At 40.8% G+C, this 20,249-nt stretch overlaps 1 protein-coding gene across 4 annotated transcripts in view; it reads left to right on the forward strand.

The window, feature by feature from the left end:
- Positions 1 to 4,939: 4,939 nt before the first annotated feature.
- Positions 4,940 to 20,249, forward strand: part of ATRN (attractin) — a 175,890-nt gene continuing 160,580 nt past the window's right edge. For all 4 annotated transcript variants that reach the window (XR_003427214.1, XM_027078799.1, XM_027078800.1 and 1 more), the window contains exon 1: positions 4,940 to 5,455. Coding sequence is in view for 3 of the 4 variants with exons in the window: in XM_027078799.1 (XP_026934600.1) it covers positions 5,073 to 5,455 (383 nt within the window). In the remaining variant the exon portion in view is untranslated. The remainder of the gene's footprint in view (positions 5,456 to 20,249) is intronic.

Below are 20,249 nucleotides of genomic sequence, written 5' to 3' on the forward strand. Positions count from 1 at the left end.
TGTACAGTGTGGGGAATACAGTCAATAATAATGTAATATCTTTATGGTGACAGATGGTAACTAGACATCATGGTGATCATTTTAGAAGGTATAGAAATACTGATCACTATGTTATAGCTAATGATACTGAGTTATATACTTGAAAGTTGCTAAGAGAGGAAATCTTAGATGTTCTCACCAACAAAAAAAGAAATGGTAATTATGTGATGGGATGGAGGTGTTAGCTAATACTATGGTGGTAATAATTTTGCAATATAAGTGTATCAAATCAACATGTTGTACACCTTAAACTTACATGATGTTATATGTCAATTCTATCCCAATAAAGCTGGAGAAAAAAAAAAGAAATACTGAGCACTATGTTGTACGCTAGGAGCTAACAGTGTTGTGGGTCAGTTATACTTGAAAAACAAACAAACAAATAAACACACTTACAGAAAAAGAGATCAGATTTGTGGTTATCAGAGGTGGAGGTTGTGGGGTGGGGGAATTGGATGAAGGTGGTCAAAAGGTACAAACTTCCAGGTATAAGATAAATAAGTGCTGGGATGTAATATACATCATGATTAATATAATAAACTCTCTTGTATGTTATATGAAAATTGTTAAGAGGGTAAATCCTAAGAGTTCTTATTATAAGGAAAAATATTTTTCTATTTCTTTAATTTTATATCTGTATGAGATGATAGATGTTCACTAAATTTATTGTGATAATCATTTCATGATGTATGGAAGTCAAATCATTATGCTGTATACCTTAAACTTATACAATGCTGTATGTTAATCATATCTCAATAAAATTGGGGAAAAATGGCTTTAGTTTGGGAAGCTCTAATTTGAAGTCATTCTTCATGGGTGTACTATTTAGCAAGGCCAGTTGTCTTTTAATGTTATTACTGTTTTCATAACATCTAATCTATGTACAGGAGAAGGCTTTTAGTTTTCTATCATAGAAATTTGGGGAAAGGGGCGTGCATCCAGCTCATCCAATAGAAATTTCAAGTCCTCTGCCTTTAAATTGGTTATGTCTTCCCAAGACTGGGTTTTGTCCCTTGAGCTGATGTAAAGGTCACTTCCTATATTTGTGAGGCTTGTCTATGGAGGCCATAGGGGCTCTGCCATAGCTCAGGGGGCTAATTCTGCATTCCCAGGTCCAGGATCCCTAAATACTTTCCCTTAGAGCCTGCCAAAGAGTATTGGGATCTTATGTTTGTAAGTTAACCTATCCCTCACATGGGAGCTGCAACCCAATAAGCTTCATTCCTACATAGAACCCTCCCAGTTGTGATTGGTCCAAAGTTTCAGGATCAGCCTTTTTCACAGGCAATATAGTACCTTACCTGTTAGGTGAGATCCTGACACATGTAATCAGGGAATTACTTCATTTCATGTATACTAAAAGCATAAGAAGACCTTTGGCATACTAAAATATGTTGATGTTTCAAACAGTTCAGAGAAAGGTCTTTTGATGCTTAGGGAAGGTCAGACAGCTGATCAGATAGATCTTACCAGGGAAGCATTCATCCTTGCTATATAGTGCTCAATAAATATTCGTTGTATGTAGTAAACTGCTGGTACCCCTCCCAAATTTCCTTTACTGGATCCTTCTTACTACTGTGAGTGATGGCTGCTAAATCCTGGCCCTTTTGCCTCAAGGTGGGATCAACTCTATGGTACAATTCATGCTCCACAGCTCTCCATAAGATCAGGCTGAAGCTCCAAATAAGACCACATCTTATCAGCTACCTTCCCTGCCCTATCCTGCTTCCTTTATTGCCTTTCTCCTAAGAGTACTCTCCCAATGAATTATGCACTCAAATCCTGTTTCAGGGTCTGCTCCTAGGGAAACAGACCTAAGACACTGCATGCATAAAAAAATATAAAAATTCATCCATGTCCATGACCTGGAGACAATGTTATAATGCAAGTAAAGATATAGAAAATGATGACATGAAATCAGAGAGAGCAGAAGGGCCACACGGAGAGAATGCTTTTCTTGAGTGAAAAAAACAAAAAACCAAAAAACCGGCAGAGGCAACTTCAAACCATCTTAGTAGCAAATGTCCCTGGCCATGCTGTTAGTAAGAACTATGTTATTTAGAGTCTGGACTTAGAACAGTTCCATATCAAAGGCTAAGAATTCTTTGCTGTTGGCATTAATGTTTCTGGGACCTGGAGGTGGCTGCTTTGATAAGGACTAGTGGAGAAACAGGTGGCATGGGATTTCAGGTAGAACAGCCACAGTACCTTGGTGATAAGGAATAAGGAGTCCAACAGAAGTGCTTCCAGAGCTGCAGTGATCCCTTTCGTAAGGAGTGACTGGATATTATACCAGAACCCACTTAGTATTATATACAGATGACTAGCTATACATGATATTTGTATACATAATTATACAGCCATTCTTGATCAATTCTTAATCAAGTTTACCTCACAAGACTTGTTCTTGGTGGAAGCAAGTTACACAGTATTCTGGTAATCTATTGCTGTGTAACAAATTTAGTGCCTTAAAAAGTACACTTATTTATTTTGCTCATATACCTGTAATTTGGGGTGGGTTCAGCAGAGGTGATACCCCTCTGCTTCATGAATGTCTGGGGCCTCAACTTGGAAGACTTGAATGGCTGTGGGCTGGCTTCCTCACAGCATGGCAGTCTTAGAGTAGCTAGACTTCTTTTAAGGCAGCTGGATTTCCCCAGTGCAAGTGTTCCAAGACACTCAGGAGGAAGCTGCAAAACTTCCTATGACCTAGACTCAAAAGTCTCAACACATCACTTCCATCATAGTCTACTGGTTAAACAAATCATTAAAGCCACCACAGATTCAAGGAGTGGGGGGATTAGTCCCCACCTCCCCACATAAATAGTGTAAAAGAATTTGTAGCCATCTTTAATGCACCATACAGAAACAGAAAGTGTAGTGGACTCTGACAACAACAGTAAAGGAGAAAGAAAATATCAATACTTCCCGTCACAAGAAAAGATTTTGTTTTTTAAGGACAAGATAATTTGAGCATGTTTGAAGGCTAAGGAAAAAGAATCAGAGAAGGGAGTAGGTTAAAGAAGTAAGAAAAAGAATGTTTGCTGCAGCAAGTTTTGAGAGCTTTGGAGAGCAGCCATACTGCTGCTGTGTAGATGCGAGCCATTTCCTGTTAACCTCAGGTGTTAGTAAAGTCACGTGAAACTTCACAGCCTGAGCTCAGTTTTGCTCTGGGGAGTGGTGGAATAGGCTGGTTCCACTTCTGGCCTGGAGGAGCAGTGCCTCCTGAGGCCAGGGCATGGCTCCATGTCAGCCTGTCCCATGGTAGGGCCATGTCTTCCATTTTCCTGTCTCATCCTGCACATCGCCATGTAGGAAACTGTAGCAAAACATAACCTGCAAACCAGAATGCCAGTGCTAGGGCCTAGGCTGAACAACGGGTTTCACGTAGGAATAGGAGGGATGTGTGGGTGGAGAGCTGGCTGTTGTGCAGTTCAGCTTCAGCAGGCTTAAGGGGATGCAGAATGAAGAAGGTCAGGACCTGGGTATGAGGTACATCGTAGAATTTTAGAATTCTATGCTCTGTGAAGAGAAGCTTCACAGGTACATGAGGGCCTTTCTTTGTTTCCCACGGACTGCAAGGTGCCCAAACTATGAGATAGCTGCCATGGGTATATTCATCCCACCACAAGGCTTATGTCAATGTTCTGGTTATCTATTGGTGAGTAACAAACCTCTCTAAAACTTGGAGGCTTAAAACAGCAGCCAGTTTATAATTTCTCAGGATTTTGGATAAGGCATAGTAGGAAAGACTTCTCTCTGTTCTACATAATGTGGAACGGCTGAGATGGCTGGAACAATGGCTTCTTCCCTCAGTGACTTTGTCCCTCAGCTGGGATGGGTCCACCAGGTTCTTGTGTCTGGGATCTCAGTTCTTGGTGATAACTGGGTTCCTACTTTTCCTCCATGTGGTCTCTCTGCAGCAAGGTGGAAGAGCAGCTGCAGCTCAGGACTATCAAGAGCTCAAGATCAAGATTGCTAGGTTGTTCTTAAAGGCTCAGAACTGGAACTGGCACATCATCACTTGCCCCACATTCTTCTTCAGTTAAATCGAGTCACAGGTCTGTCCAGATTCCAGGGTCAGGGACCACACAAGGTTGTACTGCCAGGAGGCATGTTTCACTGGGGGTCACCAAAGTAACAAACTACCTGACAAGAAGGGCTCCAGGAGCAGAACTGTGTATGAGGGGGGGAGAGGGGGGATGCTCCAGTTCCTAATTTTATGCTGCCCTTTCTTCAGAGATGATTGGAGGGCAAATAGCGGGGAGCAAGGTAACCTCAAACTTCCTGTACAGGATTAAAGGTGTGTGGTCTGGTCTGCTACTTAATCAGCCTGTATCAAGGGAGGCGCACTGTGTCTTCAGTTCTAGGCATTTATTGAGCATAGCCAATGCGCTAGGTTCTTAACACAGGTGTTACTTCGTTAACCCTATACTACAGAGGACAAAGCAGAAGCTCAAAGGCAGCACTGCTACAGTACCGCACTTAGCGTCACACCACGACGCTGACTCCTAGGCCCTTTCTGCCCCGCAGCGAGAGTTGGGGTAGAGCGATGACCGGCGCCGGGGTCTTCGGGACCGCAGCGCTCAATTCTGCTGGCTTGGTTAGCAGAGGGACCGGATCCGAGGCAGCGAACGGGAAAAGGGTGCTTCAGGACCGCTACTCAGGGTCTGCCTCGCCGGGCTAAGGGATAAAACTAGAGCACTAGGGCGCTTCGTTAGAGGTCGGAAAGGCCTCGCCTTATCCCAGGATCCGCGTTAGAGGTCTGCCTCCAGGGCCGCGTGCCCCGCCCACGCACGCATGCGCCGACCCCTCGTCCCGCGCAGCTCCCGCCCCGCCCTCAGGATTGACCGCCCGAGCCACCGTCCGCACAGCCCCGCCCCGCACGGCCAGGGGAAGGAGAGCCGGTTGTGCCCTGTGGTGTGCGCGCGCGCGCGCGTGTTTGTGTGTGTGTGAGTGTGTTTGTGTGTGTGTGTGTGTGTGTGTGTGTGTATGTATATGTGTTCGTGGGGCACCGTCTCAGCCCCGGGAAGATGGTGGCGGCGGCGGCGGCGACTGAGGCGAGGCTGAGGAGGAGGACGGTGGCGACGCCAGCGCCCGGGAGCAGGAACAGCAGGCGGTGCCGGGACTGGGACGCGACCAGGGCTGGGAGGCCAGGGCTGGGGACCCGGCTGCGCCTCCCACGGCGGCGGCGGCGGCTGCTGCTGTTGCTGCTGCTCCCGCCGCTGCTGCTGCTTCCCTGGGCGGCTGAGGCCGCGGCGGCAGCGACGGCGGTGTCGGGCTCAGCCTCAGCAGAGGCCAAGGAATGCGACCGGCCCTGTGTCAACGGCGGCCGCTGCAATCCTGGCACTGGCCAGTGCGTCTGCCCCGCCGGCTGGGTGGGCGAGCAATGCCAGCACTGCGGGGGCCGCTTCAGGTGAGTGGTGTGGGGGGGGGTGTCGGAGGGTAGGGCTCAGCCAGAGGCCGAGGCTTAAGGGCCGCTCGAGACGGCCCCAGGCCGGAGGCGGCTGCCCGACAGAAAGTGGGGGGGATAGGGCCGCCCCATGGTGTTTGAGGACCATTTGCTTCCTGGGAGGTCATCGTCTCTGGCCTGGGGTCTTCCTGTAAGAGAAGTTGAAAAGGTTCGAGGCAAGGGTGGGGGCACCCCAAAGGGGTTTGGGCGCGGCGGACTACATGGGACGAAAGCTTAGGATCCCGAAGAGTTTCAAAGCCAGTCTCTGAAACTGGGCCTCTTTTGGAAAAACGAGGTATAAAAGAAAAGGTGAGAGAGCCAGTCTTCCTTAAACATTTCTTTGGAACATCCCTTCGTTCTCTAGAGCCTGATGAGTTCCTGGACTGATTGGAGATGTGGGGTACTCCGAAGAAACAGGGCCCTGGGAGAGCTTCGTTGTCTGGAGATAGAAGGGAAAAGGGTAGGATTGTGAGATATTAGAGATAGAAGAACCATCGGTTATTGGCTAAAGGAAAGTGAAGAAACTAGCCTTTGGAAGCTCACTGGAGGAGGAGGATTGGAACAAGGTCTGTCATGGAGAGGGCATCGAAGGAGGTTCCTGTTTGCCCTGGTTTCTGGAGAATATGGAGTTCTGAGTTGGCCTGGTTCAGGGCAGTACCTCTTGGAGAGATCACTCATTAATTAATTAGTAGTTAACTATTATTTGCTTTAGTTGTGCAAGGATTTCTGGATAATACAAACAAATAGATTAGCCAGACTTTGGCCTAGTCCACAAGGAGTTTGGAATATAGCTAGAGAAAGATTTGTACATAGATAACCATAATCATAAGGGCTACAGAGTCATTCATGCTTTTGGCAGATATTTACTGAATTTTTTTGATGTCAGATAGGGAAGAGTGGGGAAATATGAAGAACAAGACAGGCAGGGTCCCTGCTCTCATAGATCTTACATTCTAGTGGGGAGACAGACAAGAAGTAAATAAATAAGTGAAAGAAAAGAACAAATAATTTTAGGTAATGGTAAGTGCTGTCAAGAAGGTAAGTCAGGATGGCCTGATAGACAATTATAACCAGTTGGTAACTTTAGGAGAAGGCACTCATTTGAAGTGACATTTGATCTGAGACCTGAATGAGGTAAGGGAGAACCTGTGGGAATTCAGGGGCAGAGAGGGTGTGACTAGCTGAGGGGGTACAAGGGATATTTTGAGGAGGAGGTGACGTTGGATTTGAGTACTTGAGGATAGTAGGATTTGGAAGTGTGGCACTGGGAAAAAAATTTCAGATGGAACAAAGGATGCAAACAAAATTGTGGAGACCAGAAAGTAAAGTATTGCTAGTGCCAGGGTATATAGAAGAGAATTGCGAGAGAGAAGTTTGGAACCGTAGAATTATAGACTCACGTAATGTCAGATCTTCAAGGGAACACGGAGGACGTTGAAGAGCTGAGCTCTTTGTCGTTATGGAGAAAGCAAGTGATTTCAAGACTAGTGTACTGTAGGGCCAGCCTTGTACCTTTACTTAGGGTTCTGGGTAATGTGGTTCTGGTTTATGAACTACATTAATCTACACAAACTTGTTGAGGGCTACTCTGGGTTGGGTTATGAGATTACAGTGGTTAACGAGACAGACACAGTCCTGCTCTTACGGAGCTTACATTCTAGCTTGGGAACAGTAATCAGTTTCTTATGATTTTTCTTAAAGCTATGGAAGTGAATAGGAGGGGGCAAACGGAGGACTTGATTTAGTTTGGAAAGGTAAGGTTAGTGTCTGAATAAGTGGCTTTTGAGTTGAGATCTGAAGGGTGAAATGCCACCACCTACATGGGAGGTGGGGTGCTGAGGGTCCAGTACGTACAGAGGCTTGGAGATGAGAGGGATCATGGCAGGATGGATAGAAAGCCAGGTGGCTGGAGCAGAGAGAGCAAAGGGGAGCAAGACTGGTGAGATAGGAGCCAGGCCTTGTGGAGCCCTGTTGGTTGGGTTGAGAATTTTGACCTTTAGCCTGTGAGCAGTAGAATAGCATAGTTCATCTTGTTTTCATGACATTACAGGCTTTTAGATTGGCGCCAGAGCAGGAATGGCCTTTGAAGATGGGGCCAGACCATTTTGAATTTGAGGAACTTCCACGATCAAGTGAATGGATGGTTGGGTCAGAGGAGAGTTCTTCAAGTTCTGAAAATCTGGGATGCCTTAGTAGACCGTGGGGGCCCACAGGGTGGGGAGGGATATATATAGCTAGATCAGTCTGTCTAATGTTCAGAGAAGGTGGACTCACTTTAAGCATGAGAGATGGTGGGCAACTAGATTGGAACTGTTGACATGGGTCAGGACAGCAGTAACGAGAACTTGAGATAAGCTGTGGGAATGGAGGCAGGGTTAGGTGCTCGGTGGTATTGTAGAGGTGAATGACAGATCTTTCTTTGAAACTGGCTTGCTCTTGGGAAGAGAGAGGGGGATGGTGAAGGAAAGAAAACTAGATCCTATCTTAGTTGATTGAGAGGACGGTGTTACCATTAACAGACACAGGGACACAGGAGGAGCAGATTTGAGATGTTTAATTTTGCACATACTGAGATTGGAGTGTTTACAGGGTTTCTACCTTGTGGGACAGGTGTAAGTATTGGAGTCATCTACATATAGAGAAAGCAGGTCCAAGTGTTCACGTGGACAGTCCAGAGGATTGGAGAAAAGCTACTTGTTAGGGGGAACATCCAGTCCTGACACTGGTTGTCTCAAATGGCGTCATCCGTGAGTGAAGGGGCACCCCTGGTTGTTGTGGACACTCCACTTGAGCCAGTTCCAGCTGGTGTCAGTGCTCTTTCCTGGGCAAAGAGTTATGACCTTTATTCTGATAATTTCATTACATTTTGTGGGATTCTGGAATTTGCATTTTAAAAAAAGGAAAGTAAGGGACTTCCCTGGTGGTGCAGTGGTAAAGAATCCACCTTCCAATGCAGGGGACGCAGGTTCGATCCCTGGTCAGGGAACTAAGATTCCCCCATGCCACGGGCAACTAAGCCCACACCACAACTACTGAGCTCGCAAACCTCAACTAGAGAGCCTGCATGCCGCAAACTACAGAGCCCACGCGCTCTGGAACCTGCACACCACAACTAGAGATAGAAAACCCACACACCACAACTAGAGTGAAGCCCGTGTGCCCAACAAAAGATCCCACATGCCTCAGCCAAGATCCTGCATGCTGCAACTAAGACCCGATGCAGCCAAAGATAAATAAATAATAAATCTTAAAAAAAAAGAAGCAATATTTTAAAAAAGTGAAAGTAAGAGGAACTTACATTTCTAGGCTTTAAAAAAAACCTTTCATTAAATTTTTAGTTGTAGGATTTTTTAGGGGAAGAGTGAAATGTTGGTTTTTATTATGTGTTGGTATGGGTCTTGATTTAACTTACAAACCTCTTTGTTATTAAACTTCGAGACATTAGAATGAATACCTTTCTGGTTTGGGTCAGCATTAGGTTGGTGTGATTTTTAAGCCTTTTAGTTCCATAAATCCTGTGTTACAATTGCTGTTATAAGGTCCTTTTTATTAATTGAAAGGAATGTAGGATAATAAGAGGGTTAGATTTCACTAAAGTTATCATACTGAGTCCATACTACATGCCACGGACTGGATCAGGCATTTTCATGTATATTGTGCCATTTAATCTTCAGGACAACTCTGAGGGTGTTGTTTACAATTTGGATTATTGTGTGGTTATAGTTAGAAAATCACTTAATTTTTTTTCCAAATATAAGATACTATAGAAATGATTAATTACAGAGGATAAAGTTAATGGTGTCAGTTTAATAAAAATAACTGTGAAATCTTTGGTGGATGATTTCTAAAGCAATGCCACTTCCATTCATTTTTATGTGATTCAGTAATCATGTTTTTCTACTTGTGATATCACCATCGAAACTTTTGTTTGGAGGATAAATATATCACATTAAGTTAGAAAATAAAGATGTTAAGCTCATTTATGAAATTAATACGCATTTAATTCTTTTAAGTTCCTGTATACAACTTCTGGGAGGTTAGAATACAATAACCTGCTGAATTAGAGCCTTATAGTTGCCCATGATATTAATACTGTCTATAGAAGAAAAAGAAAGGCATTTATTCAGCATCTGTTTTGTGCACAGCACATTGCAGTAATAGTAGTAGTAATAGTTGCAGCAGTAGCTGCTTCCATTTTTCTAGCATTTCTCCATTTTTTCCAGGTGTTGTGTCAAGGGCCTTTTAGAAATTATTCTTTTTAATCCTTAGAGTGAAGTTATTCCCATTTCACAGTTGGGTAAACCGAAGCTTGGAGATACAGAGTAACTTGCCCAAGGTTACACAACTTGTGAAAAATTGAGATCTGAACTCAGGCCTTGTCTAATTCCCAAACATATGCTTTCCTTTATACCATTTGGCCTCTCATTTTTTCTGAGTCGAGTCATCCTTTATGGACATTATTTGGAAGGGCTGACATAATCCCAACACTCTGAGAAACAAAGGAGGGAAAATAGGTTTGTTACAATAGGAAAGCTAGCATAAAAAAAAAAATCTTAATTTACTTGAATCTGTCTGGCTACTGGCCTGAGGACATAAATATGTTTTTCTAACTAGTGAAGTGAAAATTCTGGAAAATAAAATTTGATATAAGAAGGTAAAATAAATACTTATTTTGCTTACAGTAATTACTAAGAAGTATTAACCTGAAGCCCTAAATTTATGTTCATGAATCAAATTTAGACTTGTCTGTTTTTCCCAGTAGAATATAAGCTCCATGAGGCAGGAATTTTTATCTGTTTTGCTCACTGTTATATTCCCAAAGCCTAGAGCAGTGGCTGAGACATAGTGCTCAATAACTATCATTGAATGAAGGAATGAAGTTCTGCTATATATTCTTTATGACTTAAAAAAAAGTCATCTGTACCTATATGACTGCCATGTTTGTCTTTTGTCCTTTTATTTCTCCTGAATTTCATTGTCTTGTCTTCCACTGTTTGCTGGGCATCTTTATTGGGATGTTGTGCTGTCCACCTCATACTAAGCCACATCGAAGACCAAACTTCTTATCCTCATTGAAAAAAATAGTGTTTTCCTTTGTACTTCCTTATTTCAGTAGCAAATTCTACTTTAGATAACCAAAGGTCAAAACTTAGGAGTAATCTTTTGCTCCTTCTGTTTGTTCTCCCTTCTCTAAAGTCTTAGAAATGTGTTCCTTTCCATTTTTCCTGCTGCCATCCTAGTGCACCTGGCCCTTCACCTTATTGCTGACCTGCCTCTGTTGCACCCTGGCTGGTTTCTTGCACCTCCAGAATACATTCTACCCTGTGTCATATAATCCCCTGAGAACATGTATCACTGTCTTGCTCAGAAACCTTCCTAACATACAGAGGGACCTAGGGCCAGATCATTAAACTCCATACCAAGGAGTTTGGGCCTTATCCTCTTGTTTTGTTTTTGTATTTTATTATTTTATTTATTTTGGCCGTGCTGCACAGCTTGCAGGATCTTAATTCCCTGACCAGGGTTTGAACCCGTGCCCTGAAAGCACAGAGTCCTAACCACTGGACCACCAGGGAATTCCCTGTTTTGTTTTTTGATTGAAATACAATTTATGTACAATATTATGTTAGTTTCAGGTGTACTACATAGTGATCTGACATTTGCGTACATTATGAAATGATCACCATGATAAGTTTAGTAACTATCTGTTCCCATACAAAATTACTGTAGTATTATTGACCATATTCCTTATGCTGTATATTACATCCCTGTGGCTTATTTATTTTATAATTGGCTGTTTGTAACTCTTAATCCCCTTCACCTATTTTACCCCTACCTGGGCCTTATCCTCTTGGAATTGATAACATGGTCTAAATTACTGACTTTTTAATACCGAATCTCCCAATGTTCCAATCATGTTGGGCACATGATCCAAACCCTGTTACCGCGGGCAGTAGTTTTAACTTGTTTCTTTGATACTGCATAACTGGGATTGCCAATTTTCAGCTCAGGATCAGGCTGTTCTCACTGCCCTGTACTTTAGCTCTTTTTATCTAGTTTCACATTCAGAGGCTCATTAATTGTCACTCTATTTGTAAATTGTATTGGATACAATTTCTATCAAAGTTCTTTTAGTGACAGATGCCCAACTCAGACAAGCTTAAGAGAAAAAAATGGGAGAGATTTATTGGTTTATGTGACAGAAAAGTCCAGGGGATATTGTTGGCTTCATATGTGGGTAGATCCAGGTGACCAGTTGGTCTCTCTCCTCTCTTTACTGGCCTCACTTTCAGGCAGGCTCTCTTCATGTGATGTCTCCAGGAGCTAAATCACACTGGAAAAGAGTAACTTTTCCTTAGGAGCGTGTAACAGATAAGGAAGAGTGAGAGTCTCGCTGGTTGGTCCCTTGTCCTTTACTGAAGCAGTCACTGTGGCTAGTGTCCTGGGAATGTTCTGACTGATTAGACCTGAGTTGAGTACCTCTCTGGAGCTGGGGGATGAGGGTCCAACTTCATAGATGGAAGGACTGAGAAAGGGGAAGGAAAACGGAAAACACACTGTCACCAGAAAGTGGGGCCAGTACCGGGCGGGTGAGGACAGTGACATCGCTGCCTATTCTTAGAACCTGCTGTTTGGTGAATACTCAGTAAGTGTTGATGATGAAAATTGGGAATGGTCTGGAAAATATCGTATCATGCTGGTCCCCCAGTTTATCAGAAATTCACTCCATGAGGGACCCACTATGTGGAATGTTGAGGTTACTGCAGTGAAGACTGTTCTGTGTTGAGAGCCAAGTCATTGAATGGCAGTTATTCATCCCTTGATATGTGACAGGGAAAAAAGAGAGGATTATGGGAAGAATCAACAAAATATGTGCTTATGTTGTGTGAATTTATGTTATTTTGGGTGGAAACTTTATATAAAATACATAACAGACCTTTCAAGCTTTTGGCTGATTCCTGGAAGAGTTTACTTAGATGAAAAGGTAAAAATATGTTTATTGAGTAAAAAGAAAAATTTAGCATGAATGTCTTAATATAATTGCCTAATATGTTTGAAAGCAGGTATCTGACATTTAAACTTTACCTCTGTGAAAGGTTCCCAAGATAGGCAAATGCATTTTATTTACTACAGTATAGAAGACAGATAAATATATAGGAAAAAAGCAGAGTATGTTTATGATCAAAACAGTTTTTACTAATTGTGATTAACTTATTTAATAAATTTGTAGGTTATCTTTATCTTGAGAATTAAATATAGAAGTAGGTACCTGTTAGCGTGGTTGCACAGAAATCATATTGGTTTTTCTCTTTAAATACAATCTTGTTCCTAAAACTGAAATGAAACTGTGGTTGTACTTTCCCTAATGATTGTATCTAGAAATTCATCAGCCACTAACCTATTATGAAACTTGTTTCTCATTTATACTCTTTACTATTTTCTGTGATTTCCCAAATGCATGATGGCAAAACTGCCTCTTATTCATATGTTATATACTAATCTAATCCTTCGTTTTGTTGCTTTCTTCCTTCCATTTTTCCTTTTCTCCCTATACTTTCAAACTGGCCCTTTATTGTTAGCCTGACCTTTTCTAATTTTTCCTCCTTAGGGTGAATTTCTTTTATTTACCTTGCTTTTTTCTTTCTCCTCCTTTTATTGATGTCATATCCCTTTAACTGCTTTTCTTTTAACACCTGAGACCGTGGTTTGATTTCATCCTTTCAGGTTTTAATTCTTTAAGTTTTCTGTTTTTTCAAGTACATTTTTTTTTTCATTTTTTTTTCATTTTTTTTTTCAAGTACATTTTGAGTGAAGCTTAATTCAGGCTATTTATTAACGTGTTTACTTATCTAGAATTCTCTTTCACTTATAGAAGTCAATTTTAGTTATGGCTGAATTGCCTCTTTATTGTTTTAGAATTTGACATTAACGGTGTACAGTTATTAAGTTGAATGAATTTTCCAATTAATTCCACTTGGTACTTTTTACATTCTAATTAAGGATTTTCTAATTTGTTTATTAATAAGCCTATAAGCATTAGAGGCTGAAATTGTGTCAGGTGCTGTTAAGGGACACAAAAGTAACCTCTTGACCAGTGTTTCCTATATTTTTTGATTCACAAATCCTTTCACAAAAATGTATAATCTTGTGGACTACCTTAATTACACATTAAAAAATGTATCCTATTTTTGATATGGTGATTTTAAATAGTAAAAAGTAACTTCCTATTAAACATTATAACATACATTTTGAATACAGTTTGTAATGATATTCATAATATAAAAAGAAAAATTTCTTTTCCCTCTTTAACATGTATTTTAAATTAATTGAGTAAGGAGAAGCATTATTTATACACAAATAAAAAGTGACATTTAGTTTGGGGATCGAATATATATTAAAATAAAGATTGTATTTGGCTCTGCTTTATACTATAGAAATAGACAACTTTCCTGTCCTCATGTTTGTTATTCATGCATTTGTGCTTTAAAAATTATTTCTTAGAATTTTTTTGTGTTTTGTTTCTAAATGATAAAAAGATAGTGATTTTCAGCTGTATGTAAGCATTCCTTTGCAAATAGCATACTTCCTGTGTGGATGGTTTTTCAAAATTGAATGAAAAGGCCAAACTGGCTGTAATTGTCACTTAATTTTCCCCTTTCACATTGGTTTTTGAAATACTGGAGACATCTTGCAAAGTTATACAAGGATTTTTCTTTTTTCTCCCGTATCTCTTCCCTCTTGCGTCTCCCTCCCTCCCACCCTCCCTATCCCACCCCTCTGGGTGCTCACAAAGCACCGAGCTGATCTCCCTGTGCTATGCAGCTGCTTCCCACTAGCTATCTATTTTACGTTTGGTAGTGTATATATGCCCATGCCACTCTCTCACTTTGTCACAGCTTACCCTTCCAAGCCCTCCCCATATCCTCAAGTCCATCCCTAGTAGGTCTGTGTCTTTATTTCTGTCTTACCCCTAGGTTCTTCATGACATTTCTTTTTCTTAGATTCCATATATATGTGTTAGCATACGGTATTTGTCTTTCTCTTTCTGACTTACTTCACTCTGTATGACAGACTCTAGGTCCATCCACCTCACTACAAATAACTCAATTTCGTTTCTTTTTATGGCTGAGTAATATTCCATTGTATATATGTGCCACATCTTCTTTATCCATTCATCCGATGATGGACACTTAGGTTGTTTCCATCTCCTGGCTATTGTAAATAGAGCTGCAATGAACATTTTGGTACATGACTCTTTTTGAATTATGGTTTTCTCAGGGTATATGCCAAGTAGTGGGATTGCTGGGTCATATGGTAGTTCTATTTGTAGTTTTTTAAGGAACCTCCATACTGTCCTCCATAGTGCTGTACCAATTCACATTCCCACCAGCAGTGCAAGAGTGTTCCCTTTTCTCCACACCCTCTCCAGCATTTATTGTTTCTAGATTTTTTGATGATGGCCATTCTGACTGGTGTGAGATGATATCTCATTGTAGTTTTGATTTGCATTTCTCTAATGATTAATGATGTTGAGGATTCTTTCATGTGTTTGTTGGCAGTCTGTATATCTTCTTTGGAGAACTGTCTATTTAGGTCTTCTGCCCATTTTTGGATTGGGTTGTTTGTTTTTTTGTTGTTGAGCTGCATGAGCTGCTTGTAAATTTTGGAGATTAATCCTTTGTCAGTTGCTTCATTTGCAAATATTTTCTTCCATTCTGAGGGTTGTCTTTTGGTCTTGTTGATGGTTTCCTTTGCTGTGCAAAAGCTTTGAAGTTTCATTAGGTCCCATTTGTTTATATTTCCATTTCTCTAGGAGGTGGGTCAAAAAGGATCTTGCTGTGATTTATGTCATAGAGTGTTCTGCCTATGTTTTCCTCTAAGAGTTTGATAGTTTCTGGCCTTACATTTAGGTCTTTAATCCATTTTGAGCTTATTTTTATGTATGGTGTTAGGGAGTGTTCTAATCTCATACTTTTACATGTACCTGTCTAGTTTTCCCAGCACCACTTATTGAAGAGGCTATCCTTTCTCCACTGTACATTCCTGCCTCCTTTATCAAAGGTAAGGTGACCATATGTGCGTGGGTTTATCTCTTGGCTTTCTATCCTGTTCCATTGATCTATATTTCTGTTCTTGTGCCAGTACCATACTGTCTTGATTACTGTAGCTTTGTAGTGTAGTCTGAAGTCAGGGAGCCTGATTCCTCCAGCTCCGTTTTTCGTTCTCAAGATTGCTTTGGCTATTCGGGGTCTTTTGTGTTTCCATACAAATTGTGAAATTTTTTGTTCTAGTTTTGTGAAAAATGCCACTGGTAGTTTGATAGGGATTGCATTGAATCTGTAGATTGCTTTGGGTAGTATAGTAATTTTCACAATGTTGATTCTTCCAACCCAAGAACATGGTATATCTCTTCATCTATTTGTATCATCTTTAATTTCTTTCATCAGTGTCTTATAATTTTCTGCATACAGGTCTTTTGTCTCCTTAGGTAGGTTTATTCCTAGATATTTTATTCTTTTTGTTGCAATGGTAAATGGGAGTGTTTTCTTGATTTCACTTTCAGATTTTTCATCATTAGTGTATAGGAGTGTCAGATATTTCTGTGCATTAATTTTGTATCCTGCTACTTTACCAAATTCATTGATTAGCCCTAGTAGTTTTCTGGTGGCATCTTTAGGATTCTCTATGTATAGTATCATGTCACCTGCAAACAGTGACAGCTTTACTTCTTCTTTTCCAATTTGATTCCTTTTATTTCCTTTTCTTCTCTGATTGATATGGCTAAAACTTCCAAAACTATGTTGAATAAGAGTGGTGAGAGTGGGCAACCTTGTCTTGTTCCTGATCTTAGTGGAAATGCTTTCAGTTTTTCCACCATTGAGGATGATGCTGGCTGTGGGTTTGTCATATATGGATTTTATTATGTTGAGGAAAGTTCCCTCTATGCCTACTTTCTGCAGGGTTTTTATCATAAATCGGTGTTGAATTTTGTCGAAAGCTTTCTCTGCATCTATTGAGATGACCATATGGTTTTTCTCCTTCAGTTTGTTAATATGGTGTATCATGTTGATTGATTTGCGTACATTGAAGAATGCTTGCATTCCTGGAATAAACCCCACTTGATCATGGTGTATGATCCTTTTAATGTGCTGGTGGATTCTGTTTGCTAGTATTTTGTTGAGGATTTTTGCATCTATGTTCCTCAGTGATATTGGCCTGTAGTTTTCTTTCTTTGTGACTTCCTTGTCTGGTTTTGGTATCAAGGTGATGGTTGCCTCGTAGAATGAGTTTGGGAGTGCTCCTCCCTCTGCTATATTTTGGAAGAGTTTGAGAAGGATAGGTGTTAGCTCTTCTCTAAATGTTTGATAGAATTCGCCTGTGAAGGCATCTGGTTCTGGGCTTTTGTTTGTTGGAGGATTTTTTTTTTTTTTTTTTGCGGTATGCGGGCCTCTCGCTGCTGTGGCCTTTCCCGTTGCGGAGCACAGGCTCCAGACGCGCAGGCTCAGTGGCCATAGCTTCACGGGCCCAGCCGCAACACGGCATGTGGGATCTTCCAGGACCAGGGCATGAACCCGTGTCCCCTGCATCGGCAGGCGGACTCTCAACTACTGCGCCACCAGGGAAGCCCTGTTGGAAGATTTTTAATCACAGTTTCAATTTCAGTGCTTGTGATTGGTCTGTTCATATTTTCTATTTCTTTCTGATTCAGTCTTGTCAGGTTGTGCATTTCTAAGAATTTGTTCATTTCTTCCAGGTTGTCCATTTTATTGGCATAGTGTTGCTTGTGGTAATCTCTCATGATCTTTTGTATTTCTGCAGTGTCAGTTGTTACTTCTCCTTCTTCATTTCTAATTTTATTGATTTGAGTCTTCTCCCTTTTTTTCTTGATGAGTCTGGCTAATGGTTTATCAATTTTGTTTATGTTCTCAAAGAACCAGCTTTTAGTTTTATTGATCTTTGCTACCATTTCCTTCATTTCTTTTTCATTTATTTCTGATCTGATCTTTATGATTTCTTTCCTTCTGCTAACTTTGGGGTTTTTTTGTTCTTCTTTCTCTAATTGCTTTAGGTGCAAGGTTAGGTTGTTTATTCGAGATGTTTCCTGTTTCTTAAGGTAGGGTTGTATTGTTACAAACTTCCTTCTTAGAACTGCTTTTGCTGCATCCCATAGGTTTTGGGTTGTCATGTCTCCAGTCATTTGTTTCTAGGTATTTTTTTATTTCCTCTTTGATTTCTTCAGTGATCATTTCTTTATTAAGTAGTGTATTGTTTAGCCTCCATGTGTTTATATTTTTTACAGATCTTTTCCTGTAATTGATATCTAGTCTCATAGAGTTGTAGTCGGAAAAGATACTTGATACAATTTCAATTTTCTTAAATTTACCAAGGCTTGATTTGTGACCCCAAGATATGATCTATCCTGGAGAATGTTCCATGAGCACTTGAGAAAAATGTGTATTCTGTTGCTGGAATGTCCTATAAATATCAATTAAGTCCATCTTTAATGAATCATTTAAAGCTTGTGTTTCCTTATTTATTTTCATTTTGGATGATCTGTCCATTGGTGAAAGTGGGGTGTTAAAGTCCCCTACTATGAATGTATTACTGTCGATTTCCCCTTTTATGGCTGTTATTATTTGCCTTATGTATTGAGGTGCTCCTATGTTGGGTGCATAAATATTTACAATTGTTATATCTTCTTCTTGGATTGACCCCTTGATCATTATGTAGTGTCCTTCTATGTCTCTTGTAATAGTCTTTATTTTAAAGTCGATTTTGTCTGATATGAGAATTGCTACTCCAGCTTTCTTTTGGTTTCCATTTGGATGGAATACCTTTTTCCATCCCCTCACTTTCAGTCTGTATGTGTCTCTAGGTCTGAAGTGGGTCTCTTGTAGACAGCATATATATGGGTCTTGTTTTTGTATCCATTTAGCCAGTCTGTGTCTTTTGGTGGGAGCATTTAATCCATTTACATTTAAGGTAATTATTGATATGTATGTTCCTATTCCCATTTTCTTAATTGTTTTGGGTTTGTTATTGTAGATCTTTTCCTTCTCTTGTGTTTCTTGCCTAGAGAAGATCCTTTAGCATTTGTTGTAAAGCTGGTTTGGTGGTGCTGAACTGTCTCAGCTTTTGCTTGTCTGTAAAGGTTTTAATTTTTCCATCAAATCTGAATGAGATCCTTGCTGGGTAGAGTAATCTTGGTTGTAGGTTTTTCTCCTTCATCACTTTAAATATGTCCTGCCACTCCCTTCTGGCTTGCAGAGTGTCTGCTGAAAGATCAGCTGTAAACCTTATGGGGATCCCCTTGTGTGTTATTTGTTGTTTTTCCCTTGCTGCTTTTAATATGTTTTCTTTGTATTTAATTTTTGACAGTTTGATTAATATGCGCCTTGGCGTGTTTCTCCTTGGATTTATCCTGTATGGGACTCTGTGCTTCCTGGACTTGATTAACTATTTCCTTTCCCATATTAGGGAAGTTTTCAACTATAATCTCTTCAAATATTTTCTCAGTCCCTTTCTTTTTCTCTTCTTCTGGAACCCCTATAATTTGAATGTTGGTGCACTTAATGTTGTCTCAGAGGTCTGTGAGACTGTCCTCAGTTCTTTTCTTTCTTTTTTCTTTATTCTGCTCTGCAGTAGTTATTTCCACTATTTTATCTTCCAGGTCACTTATCCGTTCTTCTGCCTCAGTTATTCTGCTATTGATCCCTTCTAGAGTATTTTTAATTTCATTTATTGTGTTGTTCATCGTTGCTTGTTTCGTCTTTAGTTCTTCTAGGTCCTTGTTAAATGTTTCTTGAATTTTCTCCATTCTATTTCCAAGATTTTGGATCATCTTTACTATCATTATTCTGAATTACTTTTCAGGTAGACTGCGTATTTCCTCTTCATTTGTTAGGTCTGGTGGGTTTTTATCTTGCTCCTTCATCTGCTGTGTGTTTTTTTGCCTTCTCATTTTGGTTATCTTACTGTGTTTGGGGTCTCCTTTTTGCAGGTTGCAGGTTTGTAGTTCCCGTTGTTTTTGGTGTCTGTCCCCAGTGGCTAAAGTTGGTTCAGTGGGTTGTGTAGGCTTCCTGGTGGAGGTGACTAGTGCCTGTGTTCTGGTGGATGAGGCTGGATCTTGTCTTTCTGGTGGGCAGGTCCACATCTGGTGGTGTGTTTTGGGGTGTCTGTGGACTTATTATGATTTTAGGCAGCCTCTCTGGTAATGGGTGGGCTTGTGTTCCTGTCTTGCTAGTTGTTTGGCATAGGGTGTCCAGCACTGTAGCTTGCTGGTTGTTGAGTGAAGCTGGGTGTTGGTGTTGATATGGAGATCTCTGGTAGGTTTTCGCCATTTGATATTATGTGGAACTGGGAAGTCTCTTATGGACCAGTGTCCAGAAGTTGGCTCTCCCACCTCAGAGGCACAGCACTGACTCCTGGCTGCAGCACCAAGAGCCTTTCATCCACACGGCTCGAAATAAAATGGAGAAAAAGTAGAAAGAAAGAAAGAAAGAGGACAAAAGAAAATAAAGTAAGATAAAATAAAATAAAGTTATTGGAATAAAAAATAATTATTAAGCAAATTTTTTTTAAAAAGTAAAAAACAAAAGGACGGCTAGAACCCTAGGACAAATGGTGAAAGCAAAGCTATACAGACAAAATCTCACACAGAAGCATACACATACACACTCACAAAAAGAGGAAAAGGGGAAAAAATAATAAATCTTGCTTTCAAAATCCACCCTCTCAATTTGGGATGATTCGTTGT

This window comes from Aethalodelphis obliquidens, unplaced genomic scaffold, assembly GCF_003676395.1.
Source record: "Aethalodelphis obliquidens isolate GAN/ISIS:26980383/991018 unplaced genomic scaffold, ASM367639v1 scaffold42, whole genome shotgun sequence".
Lineage (NCBI taxonomy): Eukaryota > Metazoa > Chordata > Mammalia > Artiodactyla > Delphinidae > Aethalodelphis > Aethalodelphis obliquidens.